This window comes from Amblyomma americanum, chromosome 7 (assembly GCF_052857255.1).
Source record: "Amblyomma americanum isolate KBUSLIRL-KWMA chromosome 7, ASM5285725v1, whole genome shotgun sequence".
Classification (NCBI taxonomy): domain Eukaryota; kingdom Metazoa; phylum Arthropoda; class Arachnida; order Ixodida; family Ixodidae; genus Amblyomma; species Amblyomma americanum.
The window spans coordinates 180,595,515-180,619,438 of NC_135503.1; the positions used below are offsets into that span (position 1 = coordinate 180,595,515).

The 23,924-nt window shown below is 45.5% G+C and overlaps 1 protein-coding gene and 1 pseudogene across 1 annotated transcript in view; both read right to left on the reverse strand.

Moving 5' to 3' along the window:
- The window catches only part of LOC144098228 (protein 5NUC-like), a 154,584-nt gene extending 131,130 nt beyond the window's left edge, over positions 1-23,454 (reverse strand). Inside the window, exon 1 of the mRNA XM_077630722.1 lies at positions 23,163-23,454. Within this exon, the coding sequence (XP_077486848.1) occupies positions 23,163-23,454 (292 nt within the window). The remainder of the gene's footprint in view (positions 1-23,162) is intronic.
- LOC144099631 (small subunit ribosomal RNA) lies at positions 1,879-2,965 on the reverse strand (annotated as a pseudogene).
- Positions 23,455-23,924: the final 470 nt, after the last annotated feature.

Genomic DNA, 23,924 nt, shown 5'->3' on the forward strand with positions numbered 1-23,924 from the left:
TGAGTGAGAGCGAACGCTCTTAAAAGCACATAGCTTTGGTTGAAGTCGCTGGAGCTAAAAAAAGTGTCCTCCTCCGATGGCGTCACGAGACTCGGCTGACACCAGCGCCGCTGTGCGATCGCTTTGGACAGCGCACCAAGCTCTCCCGTAGAGTTACGAAGAAGTTCCATGACCATGAAGATATTTAAGGAATATGACTATAGCCACAGCTGGCGCATCGATTGCTAAGCTGCGTAAGAGTGCAACCGCCCCGTAAGCCTTTGGGGTGCATTTGCGAAAACGTGTACCTCCATTCTACAACTTTGGGAAGGCCGTCGTATCTCCTGGGTGCGGTCATCTTTGTCACGGAGTGGAGCTACGAATGCCACTGCTTCCAAGCATTGTGGACCTCGTCAGGCAGGGTGAGCCCCATTCAACACCAAACTGCCGGAACGTTTGAAACGTCAACTTCGCGGTCACTGTGACTGGCAAGATGAGCCGAAGTGGATCTAATATTCGAGCGGATGCTTGGCGGATGAAGTGTTCTGTTTTATCAAATTTGGTAGAAATCTTCCAATACGTCCTCCAAGGAAATCCTAATCAGTCATCATGGTTGCTACAGTTATTTCCTAACACACCATCACATCAATATCTTTTTTCTATCTGTCAGACATTCCACCCGGTCATTAAGAAAGACATTAAGTTCAATTCCTCTCATAAAGTTCCTGTAGCATTTTGGAATTGTAATTACATATTGGAACAGATATGCTTCACTCAATGAATTGCCCCAATGTCACTCGATAGAATTCTTTATATACCTCCTTTGTACCTATATCTGTAATCAGGTAGTCTACGGCGAAGCTCTCGGCATTCGTCGTTGCTGTGCCTGGACAGTCGTCAATAGTATGCAGATGGTGGGTATCGTGGCAGCAAATATATTATCTACCTAAACGAATAAATAGCGCACGGCAGAAAACAGGACAAACAGAAAAGACGCCGAGAAGCGCTATTCCCCGACTTACTCTCTTCAGAATGCAATGGGTAACTCCTAGCGATACCCTTGCTATTATTCACACTCCTAGCGGAAGACCAGTCGTTGTTTTATGCGTACTTCTTCATTCCAGGAAGGGCTAACAGGCATCCCGATCTTATGTTCTCGGTGAAATTTGCAGAACTGCCTTTCAGATGCACTCAGTCTGATGAGGTGCGTTCTGAAGTTAAGCCTGATTTTCAAGAGGTGCCAGATCAAGTGGCGTCCATGATAGAGTGTAACATTAGGCGTCGTGCAGCCTGCACCACGCGAGGACGCGCCAAACACCACTCTGACCTTGGTCTGCATGTAGAACGGCTCGGTGAGATTTGTAGAGCAATCGGTATCTGTAAGAGGCACTTTGTACCTCCCATCGAGAAGTTTATTGAAGGATTTAATGACCTTACGAACTTCATGTTTCTGCTTACGCGGAAGGGGTTGAACAAGGCACACGCTTTCGACATCTCAGAACGATCTGAGCTCAGTGCCCATTGCACTTGTATTTTCAGTCATACTTGCTTGAAGGAAAGCTAGGGTTTCACTGCAGTTTCAGCCCCTCGCCAATCACTAAAATCTAAGACACGCTTGTCCCTCTAAGAAGGTTGTAAGGTACTGGGAACCCCGCACCAATTTAATAGGCTAGAGTCTCGTTCGTTATCGAAATTAACCAGACAAATCGCTCCACCAACTAAGACTGGCCATGCACCACCATCCACGAAATCAAGAAAGCGCAGTCAGTCTGTCAATCCTCCCAGCGTCCGGGCCGGGTAAGTTTTCCCGTGTTGAGTCAAATTAAGCCGCAGGCTCCACTCCTGGTGGTGCCCTTCTGTCAATTCCTTTTAGTTTCAGCTTTGCAACCATAATTTCCTTGGAAACCAAATAATTTAGTTTCCCGGAAGCTGCCCGCCGAGTCATTTCGGTAACTCAGGCGGATCGCTGGTTGGCATCATTTATAGTCAGAACTAGGGCGGTATCTGAACGCCTTCGAACCTCTGACTTTCGTTCTTTATCAAAGAAAACATTCTTGGCAGGTCCCTTCGTAGTAGTTCGTCTTGCGACGGTACGAGAATTTCACCTCTAGCGCCGCAATACGAATACCCCCTTCTCTCCCTCTTAATCATTATCCCGTATTCCAAAAACCAACAGAACAGAGTCTTGTTCAATTATTCCATGCAAATGTATTCAGGCGACTCGCCTGAGTTGAGCACTAATTTTTTCAAAGTAAAAGCGCAGGCCACCTCGACACACACCAATGAAGGGCACCAAGAGAGGACCGGCATGATTATTAGTCCAAGCCGTCACATCGGGTAGACGGACTACTCGTCTGGAACTGAGATCCAACTACGAACTTTTTAACCGCTGCAGCTTTAGTATACGCTATTGGAGCTAGAATTGCCGCGGCTGCAGGCATCAGACTTTCCCTCCAATTTATCCCACGTTAAAGGATTTAGAGTGTACTCATTTCAATTACTGGGCCTCAAAAAGTCCAGTATTGTTATTTTTCGTCACTACCTCCCCGTGCTGAGAGTGGGTAATTTGAGCGCCTGCTGCCTTCCTTGGATGTGGTAGCCATTTCTTATGCTCCTTCTCAGGAATTGAACCCTGATTCTCCATTACCCGTAACAACCATGGTAGGCAAGTAACCTACCATCGAAAGTTTATAAGGCAGGCACTTGAAAGGAATGACGCCGGCTCATGGTCATGCGAACTGCTGAAATTATCCAGAGTAACCACAGAGTACGGGTAGTACCCGATGAACCTTGGTCTAATAAAAGCGCCCATCAGCCAAAGGCCTTCACACTCAAAGCATGTATCAGCTCTAGAATTGCCACAGTTGTCCAAAAAGGAAGAAACGCTCTAAGGAACCTTAACTTATTTATGAGCCATTGGTGGTTTTGCCTTACTTCGACATGTACTTAGACATTTATTTATTTATTTCAAAATACTGCAGGCCAGCGTTGGCCCAAGCAGGAAAGGCATGACAAAACACAGATCACAACACTACGAGAAAAACCTTTCATGTGACACTGTGGGGTTTGCTGGGGAGAGATAAATTGTTTCTCCCCGCCTAATCGCGGCTGACACAGTTCAAAACCACCAGATCCCACCCCGTGATCGCGTACGCTACCAAGCGCTCGCCTACAACGGCGGGTCTTCCTCTGACGGAACAAAGGAACGACACATTGGCTAACACAAACAGCCATTTATTGCTACAGCACAAATAACGCCAGCTAGCAACATGATATGCTAATGAATCGAGGTCGTCCGCCTCACCAGCAAGGTTTCGAGCGAATATTCGCCCGCGCTAGGGCAAGGGATATACTTCGAGGCCGGACGGGACGAGATACGGGAGCCAGTCTTCCCGCAGCTTCCCCGCCCCACTGGCGAAGAACGGAGCCGCGAGCGACACTTCCGGTCGCGCCGACGACCCCTGCTCAAGACCTTTCTGTCCTCTCCCGCTGCGACGCTGGCGCCCTCTCTCGTTAGTTAAGGTAAATAACTAAGGATTGTGCTCTTCCTCGAGCTTGCAGCTGTACGGGGCATCGCGAGAAAGTCTACACTCCAACATATGTCGGGACCAGTATCCCCCTCCCCCTTCATAGCAACAACCACCAGTCTACACAGGGGACTGCATGGCAGATCCCCACATCCCCCCAACTTTAAATAGATCACGCGCCTGAAAGTGCATGCTAGGGAGGAGTCGACTGGTCTTCATGCACTTGAGGCAGGTCATGCAGCGGAGGTCACGCCGTCAGCGTGCACGCAGACTTCCGCAATGTTCCGAAGGTGGCGTGAACGTCTCCGCTTGGACGACTCGCATGGGCCGCGGACTACCTTGTCCGCAGGCCCGCGAATAGAAGGCCGGTGGGAAACTGCAGGCCAGTATTCTGCAGTAGTCGCCAGGGCAGCAGCAGCCGGAGGTGACTGCTGACTGGTCTCGCCACAGCTGCCCCGGATGGATGCGGCGAACACGATACAGGCCGGTCCGTCGCAGCAGGTGGCAGCGAGACGATGTGCACCGGACAGCAAGCCTGGGTGGCTCCACCGGATCGACAAAATTGCCGAAATGCTCTCGGCGTGCCTTTAACGTAGGTCACGGGAGGGGAAATGGCGTCCGCAATGGCCTCGTGGCACAATGCCTAACTCGCTAGCAAAACGAGTCGGACGGCTGTGCAAACGCAAAGTTCGAGTGAACAAAGCCCTTTCTTCAGTTGAACGAGACTGCTCAGTTCGTGCGAGGTTACAAAAAAAAACTGGCATGCAGCAAAGTGCGCCCCCTCTCAACAACACGGTCCGGTGGTCATGTCTCTTCTGATGTGGTGCAGGCAGCTCCAAAAAGCCTCAGGCCTAACTACCGCTCCGACAACGACCGTTAACACAACAAAGACCCGAAACGGGTTACGTGTTCGTAGCCGCAAGGAGACAGCAGCTTTGTGGGGTGGTCCTACCCCGCTCACTGCACGAAGCAGCTTCTGAGCGGTCGGCGCCCACCGTGTCGGACGGTGTCAAAGCGCCCGGTGCCAAGGTGCAATACCAGCGGCCTCTTAGCGGCAACCGTTTCCCTAGGAACCCAGCTCCTGGAGCCACGACTTCCAGAGTCGAAAAAGAGACAGCAGAGAAAAATATATACAGAAAACTCGGACCACCCATTCGGTTTCCTTACTCACTCGCTTCGGGCTCGGCGACTTCTCGGGCGTAAGGCCTCGCACTCCCTCGATGCGGACCAAGTGATTCTCACGAAAGAAATTGCAGGGAAACTTGACGAAAACGTGCTGAGCATGTCGAAAAGTTAGAACATACTGCAGCGCGATACACCTCGCGCTCAAGAAAGCATGCCGCAGGGCCTAGGGATCAAAATTCACTCGAGGCTTAGCAGTTGCCCATTCCGGTAAAAGAGCGTTCCTCGAACCGAACAGACAGCATCCAATGTTCCAATAGCAGGCCCCACGTTGGGCGCGAGATGTGCGGTTTATTGGGAAGAGATAAACACGTTCTTCCCTCGCGGCTGACCTAGTTCAAAGCCGCCTGGACCCCGCCCGGTGATCGCGCACGCTACCGAACGCACGCCGACCACAGCGGGCCTTGCTCTCACGGAACAAAGGAACGACACATTAGGTGACACAATCAGGCATTTATTGCTATAGCAACAATAACGCCAGCTAGCAACAGGATATGCTAATGAATCGAGGTCGTCCGACTCACCAGCAAGGTTCCGAGCGGATGTTCGGCCCCGCTAGGGCAAGGGATATACTCCGAGGCCGAACGGGACGAGATACGGGAGCCAGTCTTGCCGCCGCTTCCTCGCCCCGCTGGCGAAGAGCAGAGCCGCGAGCGACACGTCCGCTCGCGCCGACGATCCCACTCCAAGACCATTCTGCCCTCTCCCGCGTCCGAGCAGTGTCTCGCGCTGCGACGCTGGCGCCCTCTCTCGTTAGTTAAGGTAACTAACAAGGGAATGTGCTCCTCTTTGAGGCTAGGCTGCTGCTGCATCGCGGTGGATCACGGGAAAGTCTACACAGGGGAACTGCAGGGCGGATCCCCACAACGCACAGCAAAAATGAAACTTCGAAGAAAATAGCAAATACAAAATAGAAATACATGCTGAAATATTGAACATAGGAGAGTCAGTCTTTTTATTTGAGCAAAAATGATTCTAGCGCCTGTTGCAAGTTAGATGAGTTAACAATCTATTCACGGGGTGCGTTCCAATCTGCTGTTTGTGGAAATAAACTGCTTAAATGCGTTTGTTTTAGCAGAAATAGGCTTTAAGGAATGCTCCCTACTATGGCGGGTCCTTCCAGCAGTGGAGTGCATAAGGAATGAAGGGGGAGAAATGCGAAGCTTACCTGCGATAATTTTATGAAGGGAAGAAATGCGGCTGTTTTCTGCGCTTACCAAGCAACGGAATGTTATTGTCTTTCATGAGCTTTGTTGGGGATACAGACTTTCAATATTTATGAAAAATGAAACGTACTGCCTTTCCCTGGATGAGCTTTAGTTGACAGATATCTGTGTGCGGGTCCCATATTTCAGAAGAATATTCAAGTTTGAACCTGGCAAAAGTTTTGTAGGCCAAATCTTAATATTTTTAGGAGTATATTTTAATTTAGGTCTCAAGAAACAAAGCTTAGAGAAAGCAGCTGAAGAGATCTCAGAAATATGAGTGCCCGAGGTTGATCGGTTGTTAAGAGTAATTCCTGGATATTTATATTGTAAGACCCTTCTAATGTGGCTAAGGTGAAAACAATATTAGTAATTACTAACATTTTTTTCTCGTAACTCGTAGACGTACACTCTTATCAATGTTTAAATCCATGTTAGATTCTTCACACCAGTGACATAATTTGAATTGTATTGTATTGGGTTTTATGACCCATAAGCTACACATTCTATCATGCGCCAAACACATGGTATAATTTGTTTCATGAATTGGGTGTCCTCAGTGAAAGTCTTGTCCGGACAAGGACTCCGAGGAGCCCAACTAATCAAATGTAGACCTCAGCCTTCTTCTCAGGCCTGAGAAAATGGATGAGGTATATCATAAAGTGCGTCAAAGTATAGGGTAAGAATTTTTAGAAATATTATTTCTGTGATATTACAGATTGTTTAAAATCGCTGCGTCTTTCAGAAAACTAAAAACAGATGACGTTATTACAAGTGGATTATCTCCTAAAAGCAAATTTTTTGGAAGGAAATGCGTTCATTGTAAAATCCGGTAAAATATTTTTTTCTTAGCGGTTCGAGTTGTGTGCACGAGAATAGGATGTGATTTACAGTGAGTTCATCTCCACATTTCTCACATAAAGTTCTGTCTTGTTTTGTCATTAAAAAGTTATGTGTTAGGTGCGTGTGTCCAATACGGAGACGGCATAAAATAAGTTCGATGAACTGTTTTAGTGTGAGCATGTCTTCCATTCTTCCATTAAGGGTTTTACTAAGTGTAGCTTAATGTTTTCTTTCAGTGTTCCATTGGGACTGCCATTTACACCTGATTTTACACTGTACCAGCTTCATGCCATCTTTGGATGGAATGTTCCTGTTCTTTCTTTTTTCCGAGCTTTCGCAGCACATGCATCCGCCTTCTCATTGCCTGTGATTCCAATGTGGCTTCGCACCCAGCGAATTTTCACGTCTTTTCCTTGTGTTGTAGCTCTTCTTATGTTATGAATGATGTCACCGATTAGTGGTGTAACCGTATTTCTATGGTGAAGTGAGGTGAGTACGCTCAGAGAATCAGCGTAAACGATGCTATTCACAAACAAAGTTGTCATTTATAATTTTTTCTACAGCCACAGAGACTGCGTAACACTCTGCTGTGAAAATGGATGCGTACTCAGGCAGCTGTACTGTTTTTTACCAATTATTTTGAACCACAGCACTTCCGACGTAGTGTGGAGATTTTTATCCGTCAGTAGAAAATGCTGTATATTCTCTGTATTTTTCGCTTAGTGTTGAGTATTCTTGTAATATATGCTCATGTGGTGTTTGTTATGAAACTGTGTTAATGTGAAGTCGCACATAGAAGGCAGGCAGTACCAAGGCGGAAGTGGGTCAGGTTTGCGGGCAATATTAGGCAATGTGTCCATTATATCTATTTCCTGGCATTTCTCTTCAAAGCGGAGAAGTGGTTTGATTGTCAGAGGTTTGTTGGTAAACAGTGTTCGAGATGGGCACGTTGTAACTATGTGGTAGCATATGTTTTGGTATGGAACAAATTTTAAGAATGTATGAGCATGTGAGCATAGTTCTGTCTGTGAGTGATGGTTCGTTAATTTCAACATAAAGACTATATATGGGCGATGTTCTGTAGCACCAGTTGAAAGACGTAAATCTAAGTTTTGCACTGGGTCGAGCCGTTTCAAGTACGATGGCCTTGATGAGCCATGCACTATACAACCATAGTCTAAAATGGAACGTACTACAGAGCGATAAATCTGTAGAAGGGATACCCGATCAGAACCCCAATGTTTACGTGAAAGGACTTTCAGTATGTTCAAAGACTGCGATGCTTTCTTTTTCAAAGCGTTTATGTGGGACAAGAAAGTGAGTTTTTTATCAAACGTTATGCCTACGAATTTGTGTTCATTCTTAAAAGGTAACTGGGTTTTTTTATGTGTAGAGTGGGATCTGTCTGTATGCCCCGTATGAGTGATAAAAGTAAGCCCACTGTTTTCTGTGTAGAGAACTGGAAACCGTTCTTGTCTGCCCATGTTGCCAGTTTGTTTATTTTAAGTTGTATTTGGCTTTCGCATGCAGATATGTTGGAGGATGTGCATGCTAACTGAAGGTCGTCAACATAGACAGAATACATAATAGACCTCGAGATTATTTTCCTAATAGAATTCATTTTTACTACGAAGAGTGTTGTACTTAAACTACATCCTTGAGGTACTCCATTCTCCTGAATAAAATTCTTGGAGAGGGTTGAGCCTAGGCGCACATGGAGTGAACGGTTGGAGAAGAAGTCTTTTAAGCAATTCAGCATTCTGCCTCAGATTCCAAGCTCGGCGAAATCTTGAAGAATCCCGAACCTCCAGGTCGTGTCATATTCTTTTTTTAAGTCAAAAAAGACTGCAAGACAGTGTTGTTTGTGTATAAAAGCTTCTCTGACGGTAGTTTATAGACGAAATAAGTAATCTGTAGTAGAGAATCCTTTTTAAAACCACACTGATTGATATCAAGAAGATCATAAGATTGAAGTACAAAAGTTAATCTGATGTTCAGGACACTTTAAAACGATTTGGCGAAGCAACTGGTAAGAGCTATGGGTCTATAACTACTCGGGTAGGTTGGCTCATTCTCGTGTTTAAGAAATGGTACAATATAAGCTTTTTTCGAGGCTGCGGGTAGTTTGCCTGACACCCAAATTTTGTTAAAGAATCTTAGAAGTGCCTCTACGGCAGACCGGGAAAGATGGGCCAGCATTTCATAGTGTATTTGGTCGGGTCCTGGGGTGGTTTTTGACGGAAGAGAGTACTCTATTGATTTCCTGGAGGGTAATTAAAATATTGTATTGCTCGTTAGCACCTCCACTCGTTGGGAGTCTTCGTTTTTCGGCCAGGTTTTTGTATTTTAGAAATGTCTGGGTGTAATATGACGAGCTAGAAACTGCAGCGAAGTGCTGACCTATCATATCTGCCTGTTCCCTCATATTTGTTTATTTACCAGGTGGTGTCAAAAGTGAAATTGTGTATAGTGAGAAGTTGCCATTTAGTTTTCTTAATTGTTCCCACATTTTTTTGGTGTGATTTGACTGTTGATGGATGACACGTAGCTCTACCATTACGCTTTCTCAGCACTACGACGGACATACCCAGCTTTAGCTCTTGCCTTTATCAAATTTACTAGGTTTTCGTGAGTGGAATACAGGTGAAAAATACCACAAGCTCTATTTTGTCGTTTTTTTGCATCTTTACAATCTTGTGTTCATCAAACTTTTGGTTTGGCCGTACCATTCCTGAAGACATTGGAATAGCCAAGTGTGCGGCAGCTAAGATACAATCAGTGAACTTCTCATTTATTTCATTTATGTCAATATTTTCTAAATCTATTTTTATAACCTCGCTTCTGATCTAAAAAGTTCCCTGTCGGCTAAAGAGAGCATCCACCGTCGCGGTTTTGTCGGGGTTATTCCAGGTGCAGATGTTATACTGATTATTACGGGAAGGTGGTCACTGCCATATGGGTTGTCTATGACATCCCATTTAAAATCGTTAAAAACAGACGGCGAACTAAAAGAGAGATCTAAACGGCTCATTTTCCCTGAAGCTGGAGAGCAGTAAGTCGTTGTACCGAAGTTTAGCAGACAAATAATATTGCTCAGAATAAAATCCGCCATAATTTGTCCTCGGGCGTCCGTTTTTTCACTCCCCCAAAACGAGGAATGTGCGTTAAAAACCCCATCAACCAGATACGGCTCTGGTAGCTGCTCTAAAAGATTTTCTAGTTGATGTATTGTTACTGTGAAATTGGGGTCAAGGTAAATACAACACAATGTTAGTGTTTTGAGTGTGAGAAGAGTAGCTGGAACAGCTTCATATTTAGTTTTTAGTTTAAGCTCACGAGCCGGGACATCATTTCTCACTCTGATTGCAACACCACCCGGGAGCCGGCTTGCGTTCTCTCCGTCACGCGAAATACTTTGTTTCTTGAGTACATAAGTTTCTTGGATACAGAAGGCAACGGGTGCGAATGTGGCTCAGATGCCTTTTATATCGTTCAAGTTATTAAATAAGCCCCTACAATTCCAGTGTATTAGGAATGTCAATTTGATTTTTTGGGGGATGTATTTGAAAAATTAGGTCCCTATTTCTTTGGGGCCAGTTATGACGATTTTTGGTTTTTTCTATCAAGATAGCTCCGCCGCCGCTGCAGCGGAGGTGACCTCGCTGCTACGTCCATCAACTCGCTAGAGGTTCTGGCAAGCCGCGGAGAGCACACGGGAGGCCTCTCCCGACTGGGAGAAGCCTTGCGAGCGGCTGACCCGCAGGCCGCCGGGCCTTTTTAGAGGTTGGCAGCGCCGCCTTCGCTGCGCCTGCCTGGGGCGCGGATGGCCCTTCGGCTCACTGTGTGTGGCCTGGGCAGATGCCGAAGCCTGGTGCGGTGCCCCGCCCCGTCGCAACACATCGGCGAAATTTGTTTTTGCCGTAAACAAAAAAGTTCCCTTAGTTTGTTTTAGTCTTTTTATACCTTCTGAAATGAAATGATTTCTTCGGTTTTGATAGTAATAATTTCCTTTTCTTTCTTCCAGGATGGGCAAGATCTATAATATGCGGGGTGGTCCCCTTCACAGTTAGCGCACTTTGGTGCTGCATTGCAGACATCAGATTCGTGCTCATTAGATGCACATTTGGCACAGGTTTGGCGGCCACGACAACTCTGCGATCCATGGCCAAACCTTTGGCACTTGAAACACCGGCGAGGATTTGGGATGTGTGGTCTGACTGCTATTTTCATATAACCTACTTCAATGGTATCAGGGAGTTGGCTGGAGGCAAACGTCAGAACTAAGTGCTTTGTTGGAATTTCCTTGACTTCTTTCCTGATTTTTATGCGCTGTACTGCAGTGAAATTCTGGTGCTTGAGACCGTCTAGCATTTTTGCCTCTGTCAGAGTAAGGAAGTTTTGTTCTGAAATCACCCCTTTGACAGTGTTGAAGGATCTATGTGCATTGAAAGAAATAAGTTTTTCTCAAAAGGTGCTATTGCTATTTTTGAGAGCTTAGAATTCTGTGTTTTGTCTCTGATCTGAAGGAGTAGATCGCCACTGGCCAGCTTCGCCCCCTTATAGCCAGGGCCTAATGATTCCGTGAGCGTCTTTGAAACTATAAAAGGGGAGATTATCTCGCTTTTTTTCAGGTACCTCACTGTGTACGACGTGGTATCTGGGGAAGATTTCTTTTTTTTTTGCAGAAACTCTGTAGTGACTTCGGTCCACCCTCGTTTATGAGGGCGATCATTTGCTAAGAGGAGGTTAGCCATATAGTATGTGTGTTTTTCGGCTACGGTGCCAGCCAACCACCATGGAGCCCAACTTGGAAACGGGACAGGAACTTGCAAACAAGTCCTGCCCATGCCAGCTGTACACCCCAACTATAACCCAATATGACGCAACTCCGGGTAGTTGGTCACCGAAGGCCAACCTTCGCTGCCAGGAAGAAGGAAAAAGTAATTAAGAAAGAAGAATACAGGAGAATTGTAAGAAAGACATAGGAAAGTGAAAGATGTAGGGGAGGATAGGAAAAGGCGACTGCCGATTTCCCCCGGTCGTGTCAGGCCGGAGGTGCCGTCTACATGAAGCTGGGGCCAAAGTGGTGTGTTGCCTCCGCCGAGGGGCCTTAAAGGTCCAAACGCTCGGCATCGGCTCAACCACCAGGATCCCCTTTTCCGCGGACACGGCGATGCCACGCACGGCTAGGCGTGGGTGCTCGCGTCCGTGGTGATGCACTGTTATCATCATCCTCCAGCGGGGATGCCCCTGCATTGCTCGGGAACCCGTGGTGTCGCCACTCACCAACGCCTGCAAGCTGCAGACGCCCCCCTGCGGGGGGTGACATATTTTGAGCAAAGATTCTTGAAGCAATTGATGATCTCCAGTTGATGCTCTTTCTTTGTATACAAAGCAGTCATCTGCGAACAATATTACTGACACAGATGGCGGGATGGTATCTATTATACCATTAATATATATTAAAAACAGCAGAGGTCCTAACACACTACGCTCAGGAACACCGGAAATAACAGGAAGCGATTCAGAAAGAGTACCATTCACATCAACACACTGAGTTCTAACGGATAAATGTTCTCTGACCCATTCAATAAGATGAAACGAAATACCAAGTAATAGCAATTTAAAAAGGACAGTTGAATGTGGCACCTTATCAAAAGCTTTCGCCATATCCAAGAAAAAGAAAAGAACACCGATGTATCCCGACTTATCCACCACTCTAAGAAAAACATCAATAGTCGTAAATAGTTGAGTGATGGTCGACATACCCTTCCTGAATCCGTGCACAAAAGGAGTCTTAACATTTCTTTCACTTAAAAAGTCAATTATAAAGCGGGCCACGATGTGCTCTAGAAGCTTACAAGGTGTAGAGATAATTGATACCGGTCGGTAATTAGTTACGAGTAACTTGTCCCCCTTTTTATGAATAGGCACAACACGAGCCTTCTTCCAATTTTCTGGCAACTCACTCATTTGAAGAGATAAAGTGAAAAGTTTAGCCAAATGCTCCGAGATCTGGGGCGCGTAACGCTTTAAAAAGGGATTTCGAACGTCGTCCAGACCATGGCCCTTCCGAATATTAATTTTTCGCAGGAAAGAGAGAACCCCTTCTGCGGAACTGACAGTAACTTCATCAGGATCGATGGATTTTTTCGGTGCATCAACAAGTATATCTGAAAGGCTCCCGAAAACATTTTGAAAGTACTTAAAGAGTTTAGCGATATCCTTCACATCATCGATGAGGATCTCATCCTCAAATCTAATTTCTTTTAAGGCTTCCTTATTTAGACCAAGGTATCGCCACAATTTGCACGGATCTGTTTTTATGAATGAAGGAAGGGTGACTTTAACGTAATAAAAAATTGATGCAGAAAGTACCTGTGCTAATTCATGTTTTGATTTCTGCAAGTACTGGGAAGATAAGGAGTGATGTCACCTAAGACGTTTAAATCTCCGCTCTATATGAATGATATCACGACTCCTCCAGGTGTTCCAACACTTGTTTCTAATTTTTCACCGAGGGACAAAATTTGGGGTACAAAATAAAACACCCTTTTTGAAGCGTTCCCATAAGCTGTGTATGTCACCTTCGTTGGTACACATCAACACAACATCCAGATAGTCACTAGCAGAAGTCTCGTCAGAGCGTCAAAATCATGGACATAGGCAACCGACAAATTCTGGGTACTTTTAGCGTGATCAGTAGGACGAGAAAAAAACAACAACAATTGGGGACCCGAAATACTAGGTTCAACTCTAAATTCACCGTAAAGAACAAAACACTGACAAAAAAAATAAATCAAACAGAGCATTTTTACGGGTACAGTCACACGCAATTTGGTTAAGGCTAACATAATGTCCATAATTACATCACTAGAAACACAGCTTCCATAAGGTAAACCTTCCGAGTCCAGGCCTGGTAAATTGAAATCTCCCATCACAATCCCATTATTTTCCCGCTAGGCTAGCAGGTGATCTTATAAGATCTCAAGAATAGTGATTTCAATGCCAGGAGTGCGGTAAACTGCACATAACAAAAAGGTCAAACCCCCACACGACAGATCTAAAAGCAGACTTTCATGATCAGGAATTTGGATGAGGACAGTGACCCGCAAAAATGACTTCACAATTACTGCGGCACCCCCGCCTCGTGAACCATGATCCCTTCTAAACATCTCATATCCAGGGGGAATAATCTCGCTATTACTTTATCACGTAACCATGTTTCGGAAAGAACAAGGTGTGGGTCATAAGAAAGTAGTAGTAGTTGAAGGCCCTCAGTTTTGTTCTTAATACTTCTGGCGTTAAGAAACAACACGCGTAGATCATGTGCTTGGGCCTGCAACCGCTATCTTTCAGAAGTCTCGCCTCCTCTGACAGGCGCTGGAACACGTGAATTTGAGGCATCGTCCCACACGTAGTAGGTGTTATCTATTCGCAGTTTGTCAAATCCTTTTTCAAACTTGGCTGATCACATCAGTAAGTTCATTCACGATAAAATTATCCTTGTTGGTGATTTCAACCAGCCTGGGATATATTGGAAGTGTCCTCTTTCTGTTTATGAACCTGGCACGCATCACATTTTCGATATTACCCATACGAAAAAGTCCTATGGGCGTCTATGGAAAAAACTATGTCCGTCTATGTCCTTTTATGAACGTCTATAAGCACCTATAGAGGTGCTTATTGCCAGCAATTCAAAAATCTATGCGACTAAAGCTATAGCTTTGGAACCATAAAATTGTCTTAAGCTCTCTATAGAAAAAATATATCAGCCTGTATAGACAGCTATAGACAGATATAGGAAAGGTCTATAGCTATTTGGGCCAAAATTCTATAGCCGGCCATAGGACATTTTTGTATGGGTATGTTGTGACATAACCTTCAACAGGTGGTTACAAAACCGATGCGTGTCCAGGGCACTTGTTCTTGTATACTTGACCTGGTGTTTATCTGCCGATCGAGTGAAAATTTTTGCGTCTCAGTGGAACACGGCGTCTCCGATCAAAAGATGGCGTATTTTTCATGCAGCATTGAAAAGCCCAACACTTCACCAGCAAATGCTGCCTGTGTAAAAGATGTTTCGCGTGCCAAGGACGAAATCGTGCTTGATTGTCTTGACCCATGCCTAAGAGATTTTGAAGGAAATGATGTGTTCCCACTCTGGAATAAATTTAAGGAAATTTGCACCTGCTGTCTCAAAAATTTCATTCCAAAAGAATAAATAAAACGAACAAAAGAAATACCTGGATCACGCGCAAGGTCTTGCATTTAAAGCGAAGACAAAAGGGATTAGAACGAGCACGTGCGTGCCGAAACGCTATATCAGTTGCACAACTTGCACTGCGTCACGCTGTGAGACGTTCATAACGGCATTACATTAAGCACACGCTGCTCAGCTTTATTCTAAATTATACGCAGAAGTTTTGGAAACATTTGTCAAAGAAAAACAAGCCTGTCGACCATGTTGTGCACAATGGCGTTCTTGTCACCGAAAAAGCAACCATTGCCGAATATTTTTATACATATGTCTACGGTATATTTTTGAAATCAAACTCCCGACTACGTCACCCTGCTGTATCATGTTTTCCAGAACTAAGCATTGTATCTTCTCTTCTACTGGCGTGTTTTCAATGTTGTTAAATCTGAAAACAAAAGTGTCTCTTGGTCCACACGGGATTCCAAATTTGTTCTTGCACCGTTATAGTGAAATGGTATCCAAACTCCTGGCTATAATTTTTCGTGCAATCCCATCCACCAGTGTTGTTCCTTCGGATTGGAGAGCTATGCGGATTGTGCCAATACTTAAAAAAGGTACCGCAGTATCTGTTACAAATTTTCGTCCGATATCACTGACATCTTGTTTTTGTAAACTTCCTAAGCGTATTGTAACCACTTATATATCTACCTTTCTAAACGACAGAATTTGGTTTATGAAGGTTTAACGTCCCAAAGCGACTCAGGCTATGAGGGACGCCGTAGTGAAAGGCTCCGGAAATTTCGACCACCTGGGGTTGTTTAACGTGCACTGACATCGCACAGTACACGGGCATCTAGAATTTCGCCTCCATCGAAACTCAACCGCCGCGGCCGGGATCGAACCCGCATCTTTCGGGTCAGCAGCCGAGCGCAATAACCATTCTCTCTCCCTTTCAACGTGGATTTAGAAAATGACTTTCAATCGTCACTTAACTAATATTTGTAATTCATAATTTTGTGGATACTTTAAACAGGTCAGGGCAAATTGACGTTATTTTCCTAGGTTTTTAGAAAGCGTTTGACCTTGTTCCACATGAACAACTAATATGTAAGCTTCCTTCTTTCATAGTTAGCTGGGTGTCTGCTTACCTTTCTAACCGCGCATAGTTTGTCAGCATTGATGATCATTGTTCCAGCTCCTTCCCAGTCACCTCCGGCGTACCACAGGGAAGTGTGCTGGGTCCGTTGCTCTCTTTGATGTATATAAATGACATTGTTGGTATAATTAGTGAAGGAGTACAAATTAGGCTCTTTGCCGATTTATTGTGTTTTCTTTAATGAAATCATGTCGTGCGAAGATCAGGTCATTCATAATTCTAACCTTCAGAACATCGATTCCTGGTGCAGTCGATGGGACATGAAGCTTAACAATGAAAAAACACTTTTCATGAAAGTAACAAATGAAAGGAATAACCTATCATTTGCGTATAACCTTCCATCTCACCAGCTTGAGGAAGTTAACAAATACAGATACCAAGGTGTTACTCTAACCAGTAATCTTAGCTGGAATAAACACATATCAAACATATCTACAGACAACATCTTTGAAGAAACTGCTTCCTCAGGCCTAAATTAAAAGCTGCCCCTGCTAGTGCAAAGCTCCTAGCATACACTTCCATCATCAGACCTAGAGTACGCATGCACCGTCTGGGACCCTTACACAAAACATATCATCGACATGTTGGAAATAATCCAGCGAAAATCTGTTATATTCATTGTCACAAATTTTCATTTCAATTAGAAATAGACCGCCGAGCAGTTTCAGCCCTTCGCCAGTCACTAGAATCTAATAATAGTCAACATCGATCAGAATGCCAACGTCTTTCCTTGTAAATTGTGCAGGTGGCAAGGTAACGTACGCGAAATGAGTACTCTCAGTCTCTTTTTGAGTTCTTGTACCTCGATGCGGTGGAGCAAAACCTCGTCAGAATCAGACCTCAAGTGTTTTCAAGGCCTGTGCACAATTCTCTTTTTGGTCATACATGCTTCTGAAGAGAATTCGCAGAGATATGCGCTTTTGCTTCATAATATATTACCCGCTCCAAGAAAAGGATACATCGTATTATCTTTCTAATCTCGTTCCTCTAGATGTAGATGATGTGTGAGTTCTGTTGCGAAGCTTCATTTACTTCCACCATCAAACAGTGCACAGTTGAGGACTGTTCGCTGGCTACCCTCTGCCCATGCGTGAGCTGTCTCGTGCAGCACGGTGCGCGTCATCTGTCTTGTGTGTTTCAATCTGCAACCCTTTGCCGTGCTGTTTGCTGGCTTCCTCTCAAGATCATACATTTGAGCTAAGAGCATTTCCATGCATTTTTGCACTTTACTCATTTGTTTGACACTTATTTATGGGTATCTTTTTAAAGAACTGCGAAAGCATCACACAACCTGACGAAGGGCTCCCAGAAGGATTGCCACTCCGTGACCACACGGATAAACTGCCAGTTCCGGGCATTTGACCATTGAGTCGAATTTTTATCGTCAGGAGATGCCCGCGAAGCATGCTCTCCTGTACCCCTGTTCGCTTACTGAGCTTTGGCTCGCTGACCAAGTCATCAAGCACAAGTGACTCGATAGCAGCTTCCACCTCATAATGTGGGGTGTGTAGGGCGCTGAGCTTCGCTGCGTACACTCGCAGAGCATGTTCGTCCGCTAGTGTTTCTAGCAATGAATCCACTTTAAAAAAAGTTTTTTCACCCGTGATTGCAAGCTCTTCTCCTCTTCTTGACCCTATTCACTGCAGTTCTTTCCTAGCGTCGCTCCATGTTATAGCGCCAAGCTTGGCTTCTGGTATGGCGTCCCAAGGCGCTATTCATAGGTCGTCTGGAGTGGTTTCTCTATCCGTGCCTCGTTCCTGAAACCATATAGCCAAAAGCGGCTACACCTTGCAGGACCCTTGCGATCGTAGCCCGGAATTCCTTGTGTTGCCGACGCTTATAGCCTTGGTGTTTACTGTCCGTTGTAGATTTTTAATTTCGCGTTTCTTCACCAGAAGCTTTTGAAAATCCTCAAGAGTGACGCACAAATGACGGCACTGGTCTTTCGAGTCCACAACGACGACTTGTATTTGTTGCCGTGTAGCTGATATTTATAGAGAGAGCAGGTATAATAAACAGGCTGAGAGCTGCCTGATTGCAAACAAGGATAAGCAGGAATAAACAGTAAACTCAAGTTACGCACGCATATTTCACAGCGAACTTTGTAATTGTAGTTTCACTACGCAGCAGTTATTTTCTTTTCCTGTGAGCCTGTCCGTGAATCAGTAACCACATTCAAACGCGTCGATGGAATAAAACGCAATAAGTACAAGCTTTGTCCGTAAACTTCCGAGACTGAGTCCATTAAAAAAATGCCTTTAACATTGTAATCACTGGTGCAGCACCCCTTAGCAATAGTCTTCCTTGCAGTCTATACACAACTTGCAACGCTCCTTCAGGTCTAGAAAACAGTTGGAAAACGCTTCTATTGGCAGGGCTGTCAGCTCCTTTTTTCGTGGCGTCTTGAATGGCCTCTACGCACCCGATCCAGCGAACTTTAGGGCTCTCTTCACACGAGAAAACAGGAAAACATCGCATAGGGAGAGGTCAGGCGGGTATGGCGGATGGAGAAATACCGTAACGCTGCGCTTGGCGAGAAATTTTGTCACGCTGAGAGCAGTGTGCGGCCTTGTGTTATCGTGGGGAAGACTCTATTGTCCAGATGCTCATAAGTCAGGGTGACGGCGTCGCGGTGCATCACGCATGTGTTGGAGCCCGCGGATATAAAACTCCTGATTCACCGCCTGCCCTTGTGGGACGAATTCCTGTTGTATGACACCTCTGGCATCCAAAAAAACTATCAGCATCGTCTTTAATTTGGTCTTCTGTCGATGCACCTTTCTGAACGCCGGAGAGCTTGTGGACCGCCACTCGACGCTCTGCCTTTTTTTTGAGGATCGTATAAAAAACACCACGCTTCGAATTCAGCAATGATGCTGTCCATGAATGCAGCATCCTTCTATGCTTCGGAGAGCAAATTAGCGCTTACTAAATCCCGCGTCTCCTTCTGGTCCTGTATGAGGAAGTGCGGCAGAAGTCTGCATTCAGCTGTCGTTCCGCCACGTTCTCACGCATAATTTGGTGGCATGTTGTCTTAATGATGTAGAGATCATCTGATAGCATGCGGACTGTAATGATGCGGTCTTGTTGTACGATTTCTCTTATTCGAGCCACGTTGTTTTCATTCCGTGAGGTTGAAGGGCGCCCCTGCCTTGTGCCGTCTTCTACCGACGTTCTTCACAAAACGAACCTCTTGTGCCACCCGAAAACTCGCGCCCGCGATAATGTCTCGTTTACGTAAGCGTCACGAAGGAGCTGATATATCTGTGTGGCTGTCTTTCCAAGCTTCGCACAGAGTTTTATGTTTACACGCTGTTCGATGTAGACGTCCATCTCTCCACATTCACTCACAGTGGAATGCGCAGACGACTAGTGACAACGTACTTTTCTACAGGTAGTGCCATCGATCGGCTGCCACAGCATTTACCATAAAGAGCTCATGTAAGCCCGAAAGGTGACGCTACACATACGCACCAACATTTGTTTTGGAGAATCATTTCTAGAGAAGAAAATAAATCTCCCGAAACCTTACGGACAAAGGTTGTGAATGAATACAGAAAAAAGATATAAACGAGAAATTATTCTTCTATTGGAGGCCGAGAAAGGAACAGTGGAGTGGTCAACGTAGAATAGCGTTTGCATTTTACTGCGCGCAGCAATGTTCGTGAGCCCTTCGAACAGTTAAAGCAGTTGCTGCTCAAGAATGGTGAGTTGGGCGAGTTGGATGTAGTTCATTTTGGCGGTAAAATTTAACACTGTGAAGAGTGCACCAAGAAAAATAGAGAGGTGTGCAAAGCTGATTTAAAAAAAAACCACCGTGTTGTACCGGCATCGCGACCAGCGCACTCGAGAGATAATGGAGGCATATTTCATCGAAAAGAAAACAGATGTCTGTGTCAGCACTCCCTCGGTCGCGTTATATGAAAGTGAGATAGGTTTTTAGATGCTTCTTGATGTACCACCTTTTTTGATCTGTGAAGCAGTGCATTCGGGGTTTTGAACTTTGTAGGTGATAGTGCCCTCGTCGTTATCTGTGTATTTTGTACAAATCGCACCTAAGTTGTTTTTTGAATATGTAAGTATTTTTGCGTTCCTTAATAAAACTTAGTTGCGAGACAGCGTTTGTTTTGTCCCCTTTCTGTGTCCTTCGTCCGTTCGCGCTGAATTTTACCGCCCAAATGAGCAGTTGCTGCTCAACAGAAACTGCGCTCTCGTTATGCAAAAAACACACCCAGAATATTTTGCACTCAGATCGTGTTAGTAAAAGTGGTGGTATTTTACTGCTTCCAGTGTAAACGCTGTTGCCGCTTAAAGTCCCATTTCAACTTTGTTTTTTATCGTAATCAACGCACTCTCTTTGTATTCTGCCTACGCGGCAGCTTTATGCGCAAACGGAAAGACTAACGAAAGCAATAGCGCTGGTTTCAGGACTCGGTTTTAGTTGCGCCACAAAAACTTTCGCGCTCGCTGTGATGTTTCATTTCATTATGCATACTGACCACATGAGCGAATTCGGTTCGGTTGTGGTTGGTAGTCAGACGAGGCAGCGGAGTCATGGCTATCGCATAGACCAGGACCTTTTAGATATCGGTACTGCCTCCGAATCGTCGCTTCCACTGTCTGTACATTCAATTCATCTTTCCATCTCTCAACTCCAAGCTGGCAGGTGTGACCGGTGAAAAACAGCAGCATGGCCGTGGAGACCGCAACTACTGATTGCGATTTCAGCAAGCAAGTTTTCTTCACTGCGTGCGTCTTCTTTTGAGTATGAGAGCTGTATTTTCAATAAAAATGTATATTTGGCCCAATGAAGGCCTCGTGTTAATTGAGGCGAATCTCTACTGCCCTTAAATGTTCGTTTAACTTACCAGGAGTTAATCTTTAAAAATGATGGAATCTGAGCCTTGTTGGGAGCTCAGTATGGGTAGGCGGGCTTGTGGTAACTTGTACTCGGTGCAAGACTGCGAGCGGATTCAGCAGGAAAGATAATAAAGTGCTGCTGAAGGTTAGGCTGTATTCTGAATGTATGTACCTCTAGTGCAACACTAGTAGATAATGATGACGATAATTCTTAATCGCGCAGAGGGAGCGTTATCCGAAGAGCACCAGGGCCCAGAATGGTTACTTTCGCCTACACAAGGTCGGGTTAAAAATCCGTCGTCCCAGCATTCCACCCCAAAGAAGCCGAGTGCAATACCAGTGGGTCTGTTGGGATGACGGCGGCACTGCGGGTTAAAGCCCGCGTTTGCCGCATGCGAGGCATGATCGAACCATTATGCCATCGCACTTCAGAAACACTACTGAAGTGCGAGTAGTAATTTCAGTACATGAATTTAACAGCATGGTTTTAATGCGTTCTATCGAATTAACTTTATGGGAGCCAGGTGCCAGATGCAGGTGTATGTTCCAAATGCGGTCAGATAAGCGTTCTATTAGTGTTGCATGCTCGAGACAAGAGCTAGATTTAAATTGTGACCAGTTGTAAGCGTTGGTAACTGATACGAACAGTCCAAGTAAGATAGTGCGTAATTTTATACGAGGACAATTAGCGCAGCGGAGAGTCGAGAGTGACGCTATTGGGAGGAAAATTTGAAGTCGGCAACTTTTTGTCATCCGTGGAAGAAAACGAATGTTGTCTTGTTAATAGTTAATATGAAGAGCCATCTATGAAACCAGTAATGTAGTTTTAAGAAGCCGGTTTGATCACGGTAGATTTCGGTGTACCCTCTTTTCGCAAGAGGCCAGCAAATGATGCGGTCATAGAAGAAAAATCAAATCTTTGTCGAAATATTGACTGTGTTGCCGGTGTAAATGAAAATAGAGGTGAGGAAAGAAAATCGTTACATGTGGGACGCATTATAAGATAGAAAGACTTATAATTAGCTTTTACAAATTCTTGACTGTTACAAAGCATATTCTTTATTCAACTAGAGCTGAATTTATGTACAGTACTCACGGATTGAAATAGGACATTCGGAGCGCTAGCCTTGCAGTGCCACGCAGGCATGTGGTAAACCACAGGCCGGCTGATTGGCTACTGGAAGGAACAATTCTGCTTTGTAGATGTTCTCCCTCTCACGCCATACCACAATGCACCACCTTGGTTCCATGAGCGTCTACGGGCGGCGCTCCATGAAGCGACGGCCACGCGCTCCGAATGTCCTATTTCAATCCGTGAGTACTGTACATCAAAAAAGTTTTAACAGCAGACCCTTATGTGAAAAATTGTCCAATGCTTTCACAAATACAACAGGAATGCGCTCTGCAACTTAAATAAGTAATAACAAAAATTCCTTGTTCACAGAGAACGACCGCACCTGGACGAGGAGACAAAAGGAACGGCCACCCACTGCAGCAAAATGGCCGTCCTGCAAGTTGGTTCCTTTCAGACGCATCGTTTGTGGTGCGAAATTGTGGCGCTTTACCGAAATAGCAGGGTGTCACGTGGCCTCGCACCAAGGCGGCCAACGCTCCTTGCTGGCATCAATCCTAGCCACGTGCTCGACCATTCGTGTCACGTGGCACGTTGCGCTCAGCGCAGTATTGTCGCGGAATTTGGAATTTTAGCGCATCGATTTTCTATAGCGGTGGCAGCAGCCCCAGAAGCATTTTACTGACGACAGTTTTGCCGCGATGAGGAAGAGGCGATCATGACGATCACCGTGTTACGCGCTGTTCGCTACTGGCGCCCAACAGATGACGCTATCTGTTTATGTCCAGGAAAACTTGGCTTGCTTGTCTCAAGATTACTTCCAAGCACACGGGTTTCTTCCAAGTGCACCACGATCAAAGATTACGTGGGTGCGAGCGTCTTTCACCTCCAACATAAATGCGACTTACCGAAAAAAGAAACGAGATGAGTGCAATGCAATGCAACCTAAGTAGAGAACATGAGATAGTTCGATAGTTGCTTCTACACTACTAATAATACGCAATGAATGCACCAAAAGGTCTTAACGGCAGTGTTATTGCTTTTATAGGCGTAAAGTGCTAACGTGGCGCCAGTAGATGAGGCGATGGGGCGCGCTTCTTGACGCGTTTTCTCTCAACTACACGGCAAGCGGGCGTACCAGGGTAAGACCTGTAGGCTGTGTGCGGGCTTATGTATCCAATGATTCCCACGCTGATGGACCCGTTTTTGTACTTGACCACACGGGAAGGTTGCGTGGCATTCCCTTCGATTTCAGGCTCCCGACGCACGTCTACGTTGCAGAGGACGACGGGAATCTTTTGAGCCCTCATTGCCTCCAGGTAGACGCGAAGGTCGGCCGTGCCCCGGTCGAACTCGTGCACGCCAAGGCTCTGCGTAGCAGGGCAGCGGAAAGCCACTGCTGCGATGCGTACTTCAAGAGTTGAGGGCATGAGTACTTGCGACAATAATGGAAGGAGTGTTGGATGCTAAAATGCGAGTATCGAAGCGCCCGCAGCCTGTTTCCTACTTTCAAACAATAGTGCACACGCACTTAACTACTGCATTATTCTCACTACTATAATAAGCCTGACTACACCCATGTTAGGAGAAATGCTTTTCCCATGTCATCCCTAGCCGCCGCGGTGGCTCAGTGGTCATGGCGCTCGGCTGCCTACCCGAAAGACGCGGGTTCAATCCCCACCGTGGCGGTAGAATTTCGATAGAGGCGAAATTCTAGAGGCCCGTGTACTGTGCGATGTCAGTGCACATTAAAGAACCCCAGGTGGTCGAAATTTTCGGAGCCCTTCACTGCGACGTCCCTCATAGCCTGAGTCGCTTTGGGACATTAAACACCCACAAACCATAAACCATGTCATCCCTGTTCTATGTAAATAAGGCTTCGGTCATTTTGGGGTGGTGG